The sequence below is a fragment of the Mus pahari genome, chromosome 6 (assembly GCF_900095145.1).
Source record: "Mus pahari chromosome 6, PAHARI_EIJ_v1.1, whole genome shotgun sequence".
Lineage (NCBI taxonomy): Eukaryota > Metazoa > Chordata > Mammalia > Rodentia > Muridae > Mus > Mus pahari.
The window spans coordinates 95,491,208-95,509,540 of record NC_034595.1 but is presented as its reverse complement, the minus strand read 5'-3'; the positions used below and the strand labels follow the sequence as shown (position 1 = coordinate 95,509,540).

General features: G+C 42.1%; 1 protein-coding gene across 2 annotated transcripts in view; it reads left to right on the top strand.

Annotated features, from left to right (window-relative positions):
• The first annotated feature begins 5,441 nt into the window (after positions 1 to 5,441).
• Positions 5,442 to 18,333, top strand: part of C6H1orf158 (chromosome 6 C1orf158 homolog) — a 15,989-nt gene continuing 3,097 nt past the window's right edge. Inside the window, exons 1-2 of one of the 2 annotated variants that reach the window (XM_021201129.1) lie at positions 5,442 to 5,727; positions 15,147 to 15,260. In XM_021201129.1, coding sequence (XP_021056788.1) covers positions 5,611 to 5,727; positions 15,147 to 15,260 — 231 coding nt within the window. In that variant the 5' untranslated portion in view covers positions 5,442 to 5,610. The remainder of the gene's footprint in view (positions 5,728 to 15,146; positions 15,261 to 18,333) is intronic. The other variant, XM_021201130.1, reaches the window with a different exon arrangement.

The window sequence follows — 18,333 nt, the reverse complement described above, 5'->3', positions numbered from 1 at the left end:
TTTAAGCCTGGTTGTCAATTCCCAGAACCACACATAAAGAAACAAACAAACAAAAGGATTGGTGAGATGGCTCAGGGGTAAGAAAACTGACTGCTTGGTAAGAAGAAAACTCTTAGCTCTAAGTGCCTCCAAAAAGACACTAAAGAAAGCTTACACTAGCAGCTTGACAGCACACCTGAAAGCTCTAGAACAAAAAGAAGCAAATAGACCGAAGAAGAATAGACCACAGGAAATAATCAAACTCGGGGCTGAAATCAACCAAATAGAAACAAAAAGAACTATACAAAGAATCAACAAAACCAGGAGCTGGTTCTTTGAGAAAAATCAACTGACTGCACTTCCGAAGATCCTGAGTTCGAATTCCAGCAACCACATGGTAGCTCACAACCATCTGTAATGAGATCTGATGCCCTCTTCTGGTGTGTCTGAAGACAGCTACAGTGTACTTATTTATAATAAATAAATCTTGGGGCCGGAGTGAGCAGGGACTGAGCAAGCAGGATTGACCAGAGCTAGCAGGGTGGACCAGAGTGAGCAGAGGTCCTAAATTCAATTCCCAACAACCACATGAACACTCACAACCATCTGTACAGCTATAGTGTGTGTGTGTGTGTGTGTGTGTGTGTGCATAATTAATAAATAAATCTTTAAAATTTTATTTAAAAAAAAACAAAAAAAGATACTGGTTTTTAAGAATGTTTATGAAGCGTGTGTGTGTATGTGTAGTATGTGTGTATATGTGTGTACATATGCACATACACATATATGTATGTATGTATATTTTTCATGTCAGAAAGATGGCTTAGAGAGCTAAGGATTTTACATGCAAGTCGGAAAACCAAAGTTTGATCTCTGAAAGTCACATAAAAGTGGAAAGAGAAATTGATTCCACAAAGCTCTCCTCTGATCTCCAGACACATACATCACAAACATAGACACACGCCCGTGCGAACGCACACACACACACACACACACACACACACATACACACACATACACACACACACACACATACACACACACACACACATACACACACACACACTTTACAAACATTCTTAAAACCAGCATCTTTTTTCGTTTGTTTCCTTACGTGTGGTTCTGGGAAGTGACAACCAGCCTTAAAAACATTAAGCATATGCTGTATCAGACAGCTGAGATTAAGAATGAGTACACAGAAGCTAACTGTATGGAGAAGAACAAGACAACGAAAAGTAGGGCACTGGAGTCTTTGGAGTGCAGAATGGGTTTTGAGGAAGAGAGGGCATGTGAAACACTGGTAAGTGCTGACAGTTTTCTTCCTTAACCTACCTGCTGATTTTATAAGGGTTTTGTTTTACTACAGCTTACTGACCAATACACTTATTTATTTACTTTTATTATTTTAAATTGGTGTATGTATGTGTGTGTGTGTGTGTGTGTGTGTGTGTGTGTTTCTCTGTGTAATTATGTGCACATGGGTACAGTGTATATAGAGGCTACAAGAGGACATCAGATTCCCTGAAGCTGGTGGTATAGATGGCTGTGTGCCCTTCAATATGAGTCCTGGGAACTGCACCTGGGTTCTCTGCTAGAGTAATAAGTACTTTTAATGTCTGGGCCATATCCCCAGTGCTGATACATCCATTTAAACAAAATTTTAAAGATTCTTATAAATTTTGCTTCTGCTTGTAAATGTTTTACCTCTATGTGTGTATGTGTACGATGGAAGTCAGAAGAGGGTATTGAATCCATGAAACTGGACTTCCAGACATTGTGGGCTGTCTGGTAGGTACTTGGAACTGAACTAGGGTCCAGTTCCTATCAGGACATTCATTTTTAGTGAAGGTTTCCAGGACTGTGTTGTAGTCTATAATAAAAGATTTTACCTGTGGAATTAGGCAGAATTAATGAATCTATGAGCTTTGATTGGAAATATATCTCATTTTCCCAAATACAACTGTGCCATTACTGTGGCTACTTCATATAAAATTTGCTTCTAGGGTTGGATAGACAGCTCAATGGTTAAAATTACAGGTTGTTCTTCCAAAAGATCCCAGGTTCAATTCCAAGCATGTACAAACTGGCTCACAGATCTTTGTAACTCCCACTCCAGAGAACCTGATGTTCTCTTCTGGTCTCCATGGGCAATAATCATGGATGTGGTACACAGATATCAATGTAAGCAAAACACCCATACACATAAAGCAAAATAAAATTCAATTTTAAACAGTGTTCTTTATTTGTTAGTGCCTCTTTTTAGGTTAGCCCTGTTCCCCTTTTCTGTCTCCCTTTTTCTCTCTGCTTTTCCTTGTTCCTCTCCTATTCAGCCTCTTTCTTCGTTCCTTCACTAGGGTTTAACCTAAGGGCCTTTTCACATATTAGGCAAGTGCTCTGCCACTGAGTTACATAACCTGCCCCTAGAGCAGGCTTTCGTAAGAGCTGTAGAACGGTACATCACATAAACATACTCCACTATACCGAACCAGCCCTCTGTAGATAGCTATCTCAATGGCTTCTGATCCTTTGGCCTAGAGAATAATCAAAACATTGGGTTCTCTCCCATTGAACTGAGCCAAGGTGTATTCACTAATGCATTGCAACGTCACCTTAGCACCTGTTTTAGTTTGTGTTTCTATTGCTGTGACCATGGCAACCTTTTTTGTTTCCACTAATTTATTTATTGATTGATTTTACATCCAAATTGTAGTATCTCTCTCCTCCTAATACACACACACACACACACACACACACACACACACACAGCTCTTCCCTATAGTTCCTGTTCCATCCTCTGAGAAGGGGAATGGATCCCCAGGCACCACCCTACCCTGGCACATCAAGTCACTGCAGGACTAGACATATCCTCTCCCACTGAGACCAGACAAAGGCAGCTCAGTTAAGGGAACAAGATCTACAGGCAGATAACAGAGTCAAGGAAAACCCCAGCTCCAGCTTTGAAGAGACCTGCATGAAGACCAAGCTGCACATCTGCTACATATGTGCTGGAGGGGCAAGGCTAGGGGTTGGAACCCATGTATGCTCTTTGGTTGGTGGTTCAGTCTTTGGGAGCACCCAAGGATCCAGGCTAGTTGATTCTGTTGGAACTTCTTGTGAAGTCCCTATCTCCTTCAGGTTCCTCATCTTTCCCCCAACTCTTCCAGAGGATGTCCCGAGTTCTGTCCAACGTTTGGCTGTGGGTCTCTGCATCTGTTTCAGTCAGCTGTTGAGTGGGGCCTCTCAGAGGACAGTTATGCTAGGTTCCTGTCTGCAACTTTAACCGAGTATCATGGTAACTCTCAAAATGGACAGCACTTAATTGGGGCTAGCTTACAGTTCAAAGGTTTAGTCCATATCAATAAGTTGGGAAGCATGGTGACATGCAGGCAGATATGTTGCTGGAGAGATAGCTAAGAAGTCTACATCTTGATCTGCAGGCAGAAGAAGGAAACTGTGAAACAGTGGCCTGGCTTGAGTATCTGAGACCTCAAAGCCAGCCCCAAGTAACTCACTTCCTCCAACAAGGCCACACCCACTCAAACAAGGCCATGCCTCCTAACAGTGGCATTCCCTATTGGCCTATGAGAACCATTTTTATTCATACCATCATGAACCTAAGATAGAGAATGTGAAGAGCTTATAGAATGAATGAATGAATGAAAACTGAATAAATGAATGAATGAAAATTGAATGAATGAATGAATGAATGAACCATATTGTGGTTAGCTGTAAGCATGATACAGGAATCTGCATGGAAACCTCTTAAATAGAGTTACGGGAAGGCAGTGATGGAAGTCAATGATTTAAGCTCAAGTTGGAATAGATGAAATTCTCAGGTGTCCTACCATGTAACCCTGTGATTTTAGGCAGCTGAACTTCTCTGTGCTCTTCAGTGTTCTCAACTACAAAGCAGATACCATTACATTGTCAGCCTTTAAGGGATGCTGTGAGTGAACGCCTGTTGGTATGCTAGCTAGCATAGGTTCGTGTATCAACACCAAGTAGTATTCCCATTTACCTCGCCTTTAAGAAAGTGTCCAACTCACTCCAGTTGTAGAGAATGAGGAACACTCCTTCATTGCTGATGGGATTGCAAACTGTTACAACTACTCTGGAAATCAATCTTGTAATTCCTCGGAAAATTGGAAATACTTCCACCTGAAAATGCAGCTATACCACTCCTGGGCATATACCCAAAACATGCTCCAGCAAATAACAAGGGCACATGCTCTACTATGTTCATAGCAGTCTTATTTGTAATATGCAGAAGCTGGAAATAACCCAGATAACCCTCAACTAAAGAATGGATGCAGAAAATGTGGTTCATTTACACAATGAAATACTATTCGGATATTAAAAATGAGAACATTATGAATTTTACAGGCCAATGGATATAACTAGAAAATATCATCCTGAGTGAGGTAATCTAGACCCAAAAAGACATGCATGGTAAATAGTCACTGATAAGTGGACATTAGCCAAAAAGTTCAGAATACCCATGATACAACTCACGGACCATATAAAGCTTAACAAGAAAGAACACCCAAGTGTAGATACTTCGATCCCTCTTAGCAGGGGAAACAAAATAATCATGGCAGACAGAGGGAGGGAGGAACATGGGTGGGAGAGGGGAGAGGATGAGCAGGAGCAGGTATGGAGGGAGACATCAGCGAAGCCCAGGGGGCCAGGAGAATAAATGGAAATATGCAGCAGTGTAAGGTGGGGGCAGGGAGGAAGCTCTACAAAGTCCCAGAGACCTGGGATGTGAGGGGTTCCCAGGACCCAGTTGGGATGACCTTAGCCAAAATGGCCAACAGTGGCGAGATGGAACCTGAAGAGACCACCTCCAGTTAGGGGAAGGACTGAAGGAGCTGAAGGGCATTGCAAACTCATAGGAAGAACAATAGTATCAACTAAACCAGACCTCTCAGAGTTTCCAGAGAATAAGTCACCAACCAAAGAGCACACATGGGCTAGTCTGTGGCCCCTAGCACATACGTAGCAGAGGACTGCCGTGTCTAGCCTCAGTGGGAGAGAATGGCTTAATTCTGTAAAAACAAAAAACAAAAAACAAAAACAAAACCTTGATGCCCTAGGGAAGGGGGATGGTAGTGCGGGTGGGGGGGTGGGGAGGCTGGTTGGGAGAGCACACTCTCAGAAGCAAAGTGGAGGGAAAACGGGGGGGGGGGGGAACTCCGGGAGAGGAAGCCAGGAAAGAGGGTAACATCTAGAATGTCAATAAATATAATAAAAAATAAGATTGCAGCAAGGGTGGTGGCCCTCTTGGCATGACAATAGAGACCTGGCCTTTCTGTTTTCATTATGGCGCCTTTTCATTTTGGACTTTGCTTGTGGGGCCAGCTTTGCTCCTCCAGAACCAACTGCTTCCGGTAAAGAATATTTCTGCCCAGAGTCTGTCACCATGGAGACAGTCAACAGAAGAGAATCCAAGATCTCACGTCACTCTCCCCCAAGGAATGTGAGCTCTCCGGCTTTGTTTTGAATTTCCTAAGTTTGACAGTGTCACCTACTACCTATTCATGAAGGGTAGATGAGGAGATGAATAATCTAACAGCCTCCTAACACCTCTCGCCCCTGAGTCTGCCAAGGCCGAGGGACGCAGGACAGATCATGGCCATGCTTTCGACCTCAGCGGTTCCTGAGGCATTTTCTACTCCAGGCTGGCAGATTGAAAAGAAGTATTCAACGAAAGTGCTCCTTGGAAACTGGGTAGAAGAAAGAGGGAAGGTAAGGAGGAAGAGTCAGTGGGGAAAATAGCTCAGAGAAAGTCATTGCTATTCTGAAATGTGAGGTATGTGTGGTACGAGGTAGTGCGTGGTTCAGCTTAAGACCCTGGTGTAAGGTAGGGCCTTCGTCCTCTACATAGGAAAGATGCATTCAAGCAATAATTAAGGTCCCTCTTTATGCCTGAAAGACACCATAGCAGACATAGTAATACAGTTGTAACTCTAACACTGTTGTCCCGGGGTAATTTCAAAGTACCAAGAGATCCACAATTCCTTTGTACTTCTAAATTTTATTATTGTTTATTTATTTGTTTATTTGGTTTTCTAAAATCGTCTCTACATACACCCTCACTGTCTTTGAACTCACTATGTACCAGACTGATCTTGAACTCAACGAGTTCCCGTCTCTGCCTCCCGAGTTCCTGGATTAAAGGCATGTGCCACCAGCTTTATAGTTATTTAAAGTTTTTTTGTTTTTTGTTTTTTTTTTTTTTTTTAAACCAGGCTGGACACAAGGTTCAGTGGGTAAGAGCACTTACTGTTGTGGCAGGGGACAGGGTGTAAAGCTTGGTTTCCAGTCCCCACAGCAGCTCACACACAACTCCAGGGGATCCAATGTCCTCTTCTGGCTTCCTCATGTTGTATTATCATGGTACACTTACTTACATGTAGACAAATACAATATATATATATATATATATATATATATATATATATATATATATATAGTGTCTGTGATCACATGCATGTGTGCACTTGCATGCAGATGCCTGCAGAAGCCATAAAAGGGAATCCTGTCCATTGAAACTGGAGCTATGGACAGTTATGAACAGTCCACTGTGGGTGACGGAAACCAAAGTTTGTCCTCTGCAAGAGCAGTAACCCCTTTTAACCCTGGGGCATTATTTGCACTTCTATTTGAAGAATTTCTACACTTCTCAGCCTGGCCCTTCTGTGTTCACAGCACCTACTGACGCAGGCATAGATAGCACTTCCTGCAGTGAGGTTAATGGCTATGTTGCTGCTCACTGCACTAATTCCACGAGCCCTCCTGCCCAGGCTTCAATTTCCAGAGGTGCATAAACTAGGTGAGCTGCCTGCCTGTACTCCAGAGCACTCAGCATTTATGAGATAGTGGCAGAAGGATCTGTATTTCAAGGTCACTCTTGATAACAAACCAAGGACAAAGCCAGCCCAAGCCCAAGATTATGAGTCTACCTGTCTGTCTGTACATACATGTGCATGTATAGTATGTATGTTTTTTTTCTTTTCAGCAATTCCTAGACACTCTCATATAATCTTGGGAAATAAAAAACAAAAGTTTAAGATGGAACTGCTACTTTTGATTTCAGGAGAATGGGGAAAGTTGATAGTAGCTTCCTGTCATCCCTCAGACACCTATGCAAATCTCTGTGAGACCTAGGATTTGAGGGCCTTAAAGAATGAGGTCGACTACTGTCTAATGCTACAAACTTTACTTCAGTTTTAGTGGACTTTTACACACGAAGCTAACAAAACAAAAACAAACAAACAAACAAACCAATGATGCAAGGAAGGTTGTTTGAGTTCAGAAAAACATGATCAGAAAAGCATGTAAATAAATGCCAGTAAGCACATACTAAATATTAATGGAACAGCCCTTTCCCAGAACTTACTCAGGACAGACCAATTTAAATACAATTGCCTGGCACATACTACAGATTATTTCTGGGAAAGCATGAAAATAAGGCAGACGGCCATATCCAGATTGGGGGTATCCTGAGGATAGCACTCAGAATATCCCTTCACCAGATTGGATCCTATAGCTATGTTCTGACATTCAGAAAGAATAGATAATGTCGTATAAGTTAAATACAAATACTTCTCACAGTTCCCCTGGGCATTGTTCATCATTCTGTTAACCGTGTTCCATCACTTTGGACAATTAGAAAAGATGGTTTCCATGGAGACCATTAGTCATCATCAGATAAGGCATGAGTTATCGTTAACTTCAATTGTGATTGATGGATGTGAGGAAGAGGAACACCAAGGGGTGCAGGGGAAAATGACCAGATGGGCAATCAGTCAGGGTTCCTGTTGAAAAAAGCTGCAAAGGATTCCAGTCTGTAAATACTCAGTCACAATTCCTATAGGAGAAAGCTGCAAGGGAATCTGGAGTGTCTCAAACAGGAGATAGTGGGTAGAGAAGGTCAAAGATGGTACATACTTTAATCCGAGCACTTGAGAAGCAGTAGAGAGATCTCTATGAGTTGAGACGATAACTTACCAGAATGTATGTCAGTGGAGGTTTTTCATCAAAAAAACTAAGAACAGTGGGATAATATATTCAAAATTAACTGAGGATTCTATATCTCACACAACTGTCCTTCAAAAACGAGGAAGTGATGAAGACATTTCCAGTCAAGCAAAAACTGAGGGAGTTTATCAGCTGGAGCTCTGGAGAGTCAGAGATCTGCCTTCTGACCTAATCATTCAAGTCAAGATGAAGAGGTGTTACCTCACTTAAATGAAAATACAGGGGCTGGAGAGATGGCTCAGTGGTTAAGAGCACTGACTGCGCTTCCAAAGGTCCTGAGTTCAGATCCCAGCAACCACATGGTGTCTCACAACCATCTATAATGAGATCTCACGCCCCCTTTTGGAGTGTCTGAAGACAGCTACAGTGTACTTACATATAATAATAAATAAATAAATCTAAAAAAAAAGAAAATACACAAAGATTAAAAACCAATATTATGTAATTTAAAATTTGTAACTATCTGTTATTTTCTACACAATTTAGAGGATATATGTGTGTGTGTGCATTATACATATTATAGATATATGCAAATGAGCATAGATCTCGTATTGATGTCATTTGTGACAGCAATAAAAAAAAAAAAAACAGAATATGCAAGATGGTTCAGTGCATCAAGGTGCCTGTCCCCCAAGTTTTATGACCCAAGTTTAATCCCTGGAAGCCACATGGGTGGAAGGACAGAACTGATTCCCTCAAATTGTCCTCTGAGCTCCACATGTATGGCATGGTATGTTCCACCCCGGACACCCCTGCTCCCATGCATTTAAGTAAATAAAATATGGCAAGGTTTGAAAACACACACACACATACACACACACACATACACACACACACACATACACACACACACACACACACACACATACACACACACACACTTGTTTTCATCTTAGGAGACCTATTTAATAACCAATTAAATCATGAAATGAACGTTTTTAAATGTTGCTCTCAGTTGCTGCAGCAGCATCCTTGTTTAGTCCCATCTAACCAATTGTAGCTGGAGACAGGTAGAAGTTTATAGTTTTAACAGTCCTTATACTGTTCATATTTCTTCTTATAAACTGTAGGTATGGGCTTCTCCAGGTTTTTGTTTACGCTGGTAGAACACTGCCACCGTGGTTAGTTGGGAAACTCACTTAGAGTACTCTGTGCCCATAAGATAGGTTCCCGCAGCGCTGGTGAGGAGGCAGGCATGAAAGCAGATCTTGAAGTGTGTGGAAGGTAAATTTTAAAGACAGATTATTTTCATGCTGGAGGTATCACGGGGTTCTGTGAATGTCCCAGAGCCCTGAAAAGAGAATTTAACATTTTTAGCTGAGCATGAAGGCTTATACCTTGAATTCCAGCACTGTTGAGGCAAAGGCCAGCCTGATTTACAGAATGAGTTCAGGGATAGTCAAGGCTTACACAGAGAAACCTAGTCTCAAACAAGCAAGCAAGCAAGCAAGCAAACAAACAAAAGTTTTTCATGTATGTGTATTTGGGGCAGGTGCCCTTCCTTGCTGGCACACTGTGGAGGTGGGAGGACAAGTTTTGGACGCCAGCTCTTTTCTTCTACCATGTGGGTCCCAGTTATCCACCTCTGGTTATCAGACTTCATGGCGAGCACCTCCTCCGACTGAACCATCCTGGGTGCCCTGTGATTTTTAAATTGTAGAGATTTCCTTCTTGAATGGAACAGTTTTTCATGGACTTAAGAGAAGAGAAAACAAACACAGAAAACATAAAAATAAATTGTGTCTGTCTGATCTGAGGCTCTTGCTGCTAATTACATTCTCATTAAGTGTGTGACAGTCCACTAATGTCACCTTACACTTTGTTGAAGGCCATTGCTGTGGAAAGTCACAGGTCGTGGGGTTCTGGGCTTGTCTCGATTTCAGGAACTTTGTATTAAGTGTCTGCGCATTATAAGAAATTACAGCATCATTTTGTTTAGTCTGAATCCGTTTCAGGCCTTGAAATAAATCTTCACTAGGTGATTGAAACAGGGTCTGGACAAATGACGCTGCAGTTAAACACTCTGGCTGCTATTCTTCTCTGGGCCCCATTCCCACATACCCACGTTGTCACTCACAACCATCTGTAATGCGATGGCCACTTCGGACCTCCACAGGTCCCAGGCACATACACAGTACACACACACATGAAGGCAAAACATTCTTACACGTAACATAAAAACAATCTCTCTTTTAAAAAATTATCTCAAGGGGCAGCAAAGGGCTGGAGAGATGGCTCAGCGGTTAAGAGCACTGACTGCTCTTCCAGAGGTCCCTGAGTTCAATTCCCAGCAACCACATGGTGGCTCACAACCATCTGCAATGGGGATTCAATGCCCTCTTCTGGTGTGTCTGAAGACAGCATCAGTGTACTCACATACATTAAATAAATAAATAAATAAATAAATCTTTAAAAAATTATCTCAAGCTGGGTGGTGGTGGTACCATTAATCTCAGCACTCAGGAGTCAGATCTCTGAGTTCTAGGGCAGTATGGCCTACAGTGTAACTTCTAGGACAGCCAAGGGTACACATATAAACCTTATGTCGGAAAAACAGGGGAAAATGTTATACATTTAATATTGAGCAGAACAATCAGATAGAAGGTCAATATGGAAACAAAGTTCTTGAACACCACCATAATGGAAGTTCCTTCTTTTCAGATGACTCTAACTCAGTGCCCACTTGACAACACCTAACAAGCACATCATGTAAGACTGACGACCTGAGTTCAGATCCCAGGAATCCTTGTAGAAGCTGGCCGTGGTGGCAAGTGTGTGATCTCAGCAGCTATACCCGAAGGGAGGAGAAAAGGACAAGTGTGCTCCGAAGCTCGCAGGCCAGCCCAGGGTGTACAGTGCAATGACCAGCAGTAAGAGACCATCTTTGAACAGGGGGGAAGGCAAAGAGTGACACCAGATGTTGTCCTCTGACCGCCATATACACCACATGCAAACATCGGACAGCACATGCCGTACGCCTCACATACACAAACTACGTATACTATACACGACACACTTACACAAAACACTTACATAATGCCTAGACAAACCATACACAATACACAAACTGTAAAAACTTCACCCACTATACACTCCACATATACCACACAGACTATATACACCATGGACACTGCACACACCATACATATTATGTTCATGCTCCATATATTAAACACATCACGTATTCTACACAGACATCATATACTTCACACATGTATACACACTACACTGTACTACACCATATAATCCACACATGCCATACACACTCACAAACACTAATAAATATTTTTAAAAGGAAAAAAATGGACAAAATTCGTAGTCCATTGATAGACTAAGAAAAAAAACTTTAAATAATATGAAAGTGGAGAATCATAAAATACTAAATATACTAAAATTATTTTCTGAGCTTTGGTTTTCATTTTTATATATGTAATCACATGTCACATGCATGCAGTGCTGTGGAGGTCAGATGTGGCCATAGGAGCCTTGGAACTGGAATCACAATAGGTTGTGAGTCCCTGGTGTGGGTGCTGGAGGCTCCTTTCTTCTGCCAGAACAGCAAATGTCCTTAGCACTGAGCCACCGCTCCAGGCCCTAGAAAAACTGGAAAATCCATATTTAATGAACAATTTCCTAGAAACATGCAATCTATCAGACTGAATTCTAAACAAATAGAAAAGCCAGAGATAGATATCAGGAAAGTGGATTTTAATCAAAACCTTAACGAAAACTCCAAGACAGAGAACTTACTAGAGAACTTCATCAAACAGGGAGGGAAAAAAAAAAAAAAAAGAGGAGGAGGAAAGAAAAAATAACACTGGGGGCTGGAAAGAAGGCTCAGCATTAAGGCCGTTCTTCTAGAAGACACACCCCTGTGACAGTGCATAAGGATCTGTAACTCCAGTTCCAGGGAATCCAATGCCGCCCTCTTCTGGTCTCTGCGTGCACTGCATGCATATGATATACAGGTATGCATTCAGGCAAAATACTTGGGTGTTTTATTTTATAAAATAAAAATTAAAAATTAAAATTAAAGTACTAACACCAATCCTTATCAAAAACTCTCCAAAATTTGAAGAGGAGGTAATAAAATGAAAAAATAAAGCCAGTATTACCCTGATATCCAGGCGAAGATGTGAGAAAAAAAAAAAATCAAACCAATAACCTCTTAAGAATAATGGTGCAGTAGGTTGTGGTGGCACATGTCTATAATCCCAGCACTCAGAAGTCTGAGACAAGAGGATCACCCATTCACAAGTTCAAAACGTGCCTGAGTTACTGACAAATAAATGCATGTTAAAATTGCCTTTAAGGGGCTGGAGAAATAGCCTAGCAGTTAAGAACATGCATTGCTTTTCCAGAGAAACCCGGTTTGATTCCCGGCACCCATCTCAGGCAGCTCTCCCTGTTAGCCCTAGAGAGATCCGATACTAATGGTCTCTTCAGCCACCTGTACATATGCACACCCACACATGCACACAATTATTATAATGAATAAAAATGAAAAATCATCTTTTTAAAATGGGGCCGGAGAAATGACTCAACAGTTAGATGCACAGTTGTTCTGAGGACCTGGGTTCAGTTTCTAACACATACACAGAGGCTCACAATTACCTGCAACTTCAGTTCCAGGGGATCCATTGTCATCTTCTGACCTCTAAAGACATTGGGCACACATGTGGTATATGCAGGTAAAACACTCATACACATAAAATAAAAATAAATAAATCTATTAAAGAATGATGTTTTATTTATTCTTTGAGAATTTCTCTCAATATATTTTGATGATTAAAAATAAATCTTTTTTTAAAGATCTATTTATTATTATATTTAAGTACACTGTAGCTGCCTTCAGACGCACCAGAAGAGGGCATCAGATCTCATTACAGATGGTTGTGAGCCACCATGTGGTTGCTGGGATTTGAACTCAGGACTTTCGGAAGAGCAGTCAGTGCTCTTAACCACTGAGCCATCTCTCCAGCTACGATAAAAATAAATCTTAAAAAATAAGTTTTGAGGAGTTGGAAAGATGGCTCAGTGGTTAAGACTACTGGTTGTTCTTCCAGAGAACCCAGGTTCAGTTCCCAGCACATAAATGTCAGCTCACAATTGCCTGTAATTACAGTGTGTGTGTGTGTGTGTGTGTGTGTGTGTGTGTGTGTAAAGAATAAAATTAAAATTTTTAAATGTTTTTAAAATTATAGAGGGGAGGAATAAAGAGAATTGAACACAACATGACTACATGAGCTACCAGCTCTTCTTCTGTACATAACCTGAAAAGAATGAAAACTGAGGGCTGGAGAGGTGGCTCAGTGGTTAAGAGCACTGACTGTTCTTCCAGAGGTCCTGAGTTCAATTCCCAGGAACCACATGGTGGCTCACAACCACCTGTAACGGGATCTGATGCCCTCTTCTGGAGTGTCTGAAGACAGTGACAGTGTACTCATATACATAGAATAACTCATATACATAGAATAAATGAATCATTTTACAAAGTGAAAACTGAGACTCAGAAGCATGTTGTTGTACCCACGTGCAGAGCACCGTTATTCACACTTAGCCAAAAGTGAGGCACACAATGCACGTACTCACCCATGGATGCGTGGGTGAACAAGATATGCCAGGTCACACAGCCTTTATGAGGAAGGAAATTCTGTATATCCTCCCACATGGATGAACCTTGAAGATGTAAGTGACATGAGTCAGGTGTGATAGAACAAACACTCTGTGACCCCTTTCCTGGGTGTCTAGAAAATGAAAGTGGCAGGGCTAGGGTAGCAAGAATGGGGAGCTGGGGTTTGGGATGTGGAACTTCTGGATAGGAATATTGGGGGGACTGGATAACAATGTGAATGTACCTAATGTCGTTGCACTGTAGAGTTAAAAATGACTAAAACTGAGCCAGGCAGTGGTGGCGCAAGTCTTTCATCCCAGCACTCAAGAGGCAAACGCAGGAGGATCTCTGTGAATTCAAGGCCAGCCTGGACTACAGAGTGACTTTTAGGACAGGGCTACACAGAGAAACGCTGTTTCAAAAAAACCAAACCAAATTTTTTTCTTAGACTTGTTTAGGTAACAAGAGAGATGATTTTCTAAGATCCTTCTGTGCAGCTTGCAAAATTTCATGTGTATTATTACTGATTTTTTTTGGGGGGGGGCTGTTGGGAACTGGAGAGGTGGCTCAGTGGTTCAGAGCACTGACTGTTCTTCCAGAGGTCCTGAGTTCAAATCCCAGCAACCACAAAGTGACTCACAACCATCTGTAATGGGATTCAGCGCCCTCTTCTGGTGTGTCTGAAGATAAAGACAGTGTACACATATTAAATAAATAAATAAATCTTTTAAAAAGACAAAAACAAACAAACAAACCAAGCTGGAAAAAAAAAAAAAGAAGGGAGGAGGGAGGGAGCGAGGGAGGGAGGGACTAGAAAATGAGGAATAGAAAGGAAAAAGGGAAGGAAGAGACTTAGAGCGTAGAGCAGCCGTCAGTTATTGTTGAATGGCCCTTTCACAGGGGTCACATACTAGATAACAGGCACGTCTGATATTTATGTTGATTCATAAAAGTAGCAAAATTACAGTTATAGCAATGAAAATAATTTTAGAGTTGGAGGTCACCACATGTTATACGTATTAATGCAGTTATAATAATAATAGTATTAAAGTCTTGCAGCACTAGGAAGGTTGAGAACCACTAGCATAGAGGAATGCCAAGAATAAAATGAGAAAGTACAGATCAGGGCTGGAGAGATGGCTCAGGGGTCAAGAGCACTGGCTGCTCTTGCAGAAGCTCCAGGTTCAATTCTCAGCTCCCACATAGTAACTCACAACTGTCTGTAACTCCAGCTCCAGGGGACCGAACACTCCCTATACACATACATGAAGTTATAACATTAAGGCACATAAAATAGAAATTTAAATTCAAGAAAAAGAAAGGACAAAAGAAGGTGGCCAAGTGAGTCTGAGACAGGCTCTGAGCCCCTTGCTCATGCCTTTCCTGTGTTATTTGGTGTCCTGAACTTTTTTATTCACTCTCTGACTGTTTATCTTCTGATGCGGGGGACAAAGCAGGGCTATGAGAGGCAGCATCACAGATGTTCTCACTAATATATGTTCTTTTCCAGTTCACCAAAGCCACTGACCACACTCCCCAGTGCATTTACAGGAAGGAGTATGTTCCCATGCCAGACCACAGACCAGACTTCGTTTCCAGGTGGTATTCAAAAAGTAAAATGGAGGTAAAGTGACACTTATTAGCAGGTGGGAGTGTTCCAGAGGCTCTGGGATGCTAGCACTTCTGGGCACAGCAGGGAGGGTCATCTCCTGCCAGACTTTTGATGGGAACCAGCTTGTCACCATTCATCCATAGGACATACTTGTGCTCAGTTCCGCCACACTCCTAGAATCCCAAGAGAGAATACTGAGTGTTTTGTTTTGCCAACCTGTTGTCTCCCCATCCCATCCGCCTGGCACCCGTTCAAGCTCAGGCGGGTAGGAGGAAGGAGCGAAGTGTGGTTTGTAAGAATCAGAGTATGTTAGTGTGAGGAGGGGCCCTGGGGACCAGCTATTCAGAATCCAAGGGCAGGAAACAAACTCTTTCAGATTGTGTGGCTTGATGGTCAAGGAACGAGTGGCTTTTCTATAAATCAGACTATGCATGTATCTCCTCTTTATTTTAAGCTTTAAAAACTTATTTGTTCACTTACTATGGGACACACCCATGGATGTGTGCATGTGTGGAGGTCAGAGCACAATCTACAGGAATCATTTTTTTCCTTCCACCAGGTGGAACCTGAGGATTAACCTCCAGTTCCCAGACAAGCAGCAAGCACCTTTACCAGCTGAACCATCTCTCCAGCATGACTTTGTTTTATTTCATCACGAACTGAAATTCTTTTCATTTTAGTCTGAACTGAAGTTCCCAGAAAAAAAAAAAATGTCACACCTATGTTAAAGGTTCTACAAGCCTGACTGACTGACCTAAACTTTGTAATTGTGACATTTTGGATGTTACAGATATAGAGCCAACTTATTTAGGGCTATCTGTAGTCCCCTTAACAGCCACTCAGTGCACTTGTGTCTGACCTAACACCCTTGTAGCTACCTGGGAAAACCTCTTGAAATGCATGAACTTAGCTCCCACCTACCCAAAGCTGAGAACTTCATCAGAGAGCATCTGAGACATGTAGCAGAGATTTCTCCATTTTGTTATAACTCACTTGCCTGATTTCCAACTGATGTATCTGGAAAAATACTTTGTTTTATGGCTTTGTTTTGTTTTGTACCTATAAAAAACTTCAGGAGAGGGCTGGAGAGATGGCTCAGCAGTTAAGAGCACTGATTGCTCTTCCAGAGGTCCTGAGTTCAATTCCCAGCAACCACATGGTGGCTCAAAACCATCTGTAATGAGATCTGATGCCCTGTTCTGGTGTGTATGAAGACAGCTATAGCCGGGTGTGGTGGCACACACCTTTAATCCCAGCACTTGGGAGGCAGAGGCAGGCGGATTTCTGAGTTCGAGGCCAGCCTGGTCTACAAAGTGAGTTCCAGGACAGCCAAGGCTACACAGAGAAACCCTGTCTCGAAAAACCAGAGAGAGAGAGAGAGAGAGAGAGAGAGAGAGAAGAAGAAGAAGAAGAAGAAGGAGGAGGAGGAGGAGAGAAAAGACAGCTACAGTATACCCATCATCTATGATAGATAGATAGATAGATAGATAGATAGATAGATAGATAGATAGATAGATAGATAGATAGATAAAGTCTTTTTTAAAAACTTCAGGAGACTCTAGGTTTGATGGTGCGCACTTTTAATCCCAGTACTCAGGAAGAAGAGACAGGAGCTCTATGAATTTTGGGGCAGGATGGTGTACACAGGGAGGGCCAGAACAGCTGGGCCTACACAGTGAGGCATGGTCTCAAAAACTAGAAACAAACACCACCAACAATAAAACAAAACAAGACCTTCATGACGGCCAACTGGCAAGGCAGCACCAAGCCTGACATCTCAGCCCTTGAATGTTCTTTGTTGAAAAGAGAAAAGCTAAGGTTTGCAGGTTGACTTCTGATCTCCACATATGCGCGCACGCGCACGCGCGCGCACACACACACACACACACACACACACACACACACACTCATACTCATAGACACTCATACACACATACTCTTGTGCAAACTAATGTTTGGCTTTTTTCACATAGATGAAAAAAACAATTTAAAATATAGGATCTTTTTTAAAACTTCATGAAACTGTTTCCACATGCAGCCTACTATTCTTGGCAACCTGACCTTGTGCTCCCAAGCCCTGGTCACTCCTACTGAGTTCAAGTACACACTACCTTTTATTCCCTTTGAGATAAAATTCCCTTTGAGCTGGGTTTTGCAGTGACATTGTCAGCGATGACTGTCTTCTGCCTTTGAGGAAGTCATATCATGATAAATGGTATTATCGGGCCCTCTGTTGGCATCCTTGGGACACACTAGCATATATGGACCACACTGACATCTTCAGACTCTGCACACGTCTCCAGTCTACACTGCCATCCCTAGCTGTGTGGGCATCCCCCGACAGTGCAACATCTCTAGGGCATGTTGATGCTCTTGGTCTCTTGTCCTTCACCACTGCCTTGTGCAAGGAAGACACAACGAGATACTTTAACTGAAGGAAGCCAGAATCAGAACCCACAGCCTGGCGCTCCCAGTCCCCAACCAGCCTTAGCCTTGATCTTACATATCAGACCATCACAACATAGCTTCTTGGCCTTTGGATACGATTAAGTGTAGAGCCAAAAGAGACTTCTGGACTCATTACAAACCTTGACCCCCCAACTAATGGTATTAATAATACAGCTAAAATTAATAAATTCCAGGGGCATCAAAAATTAAGAAAATCCAGGGGAGAGAGAGGTGGTTCAGTAGTGAAGGGTCACTCCTGCAGAGGACTTGAGTTTAGCTCCCAGTTCCCAACACCCACGTCTGTCGACACACAACCCTCTGTAACTCCTGCTGCTGGTGGAAATGGTTGACTCCCTCTTCTGAAGAGCTTGGGCATTCTCTTCCTCACCCTTAACGCATGCGCGCGCACACACAAATAAATAAAGATAAAATACGTATTTATTTAAAAGTTCCCCTGAAGACCCAGCAGTGATGGTGCACACCATTAATCCCAGCAGCTTGGAAGCAGAAGCAGGTGGGTCTCTGTGATTTCGAGGCCAGCCTAGTCTACAGAGTTAAAAGACTGCCAGGGCTGTTACAAAGAGAAGCTGTTTCTCAAAAAAAAAAAAAAAAAAAAAAAAAAAAAAAAAAAAAAAAA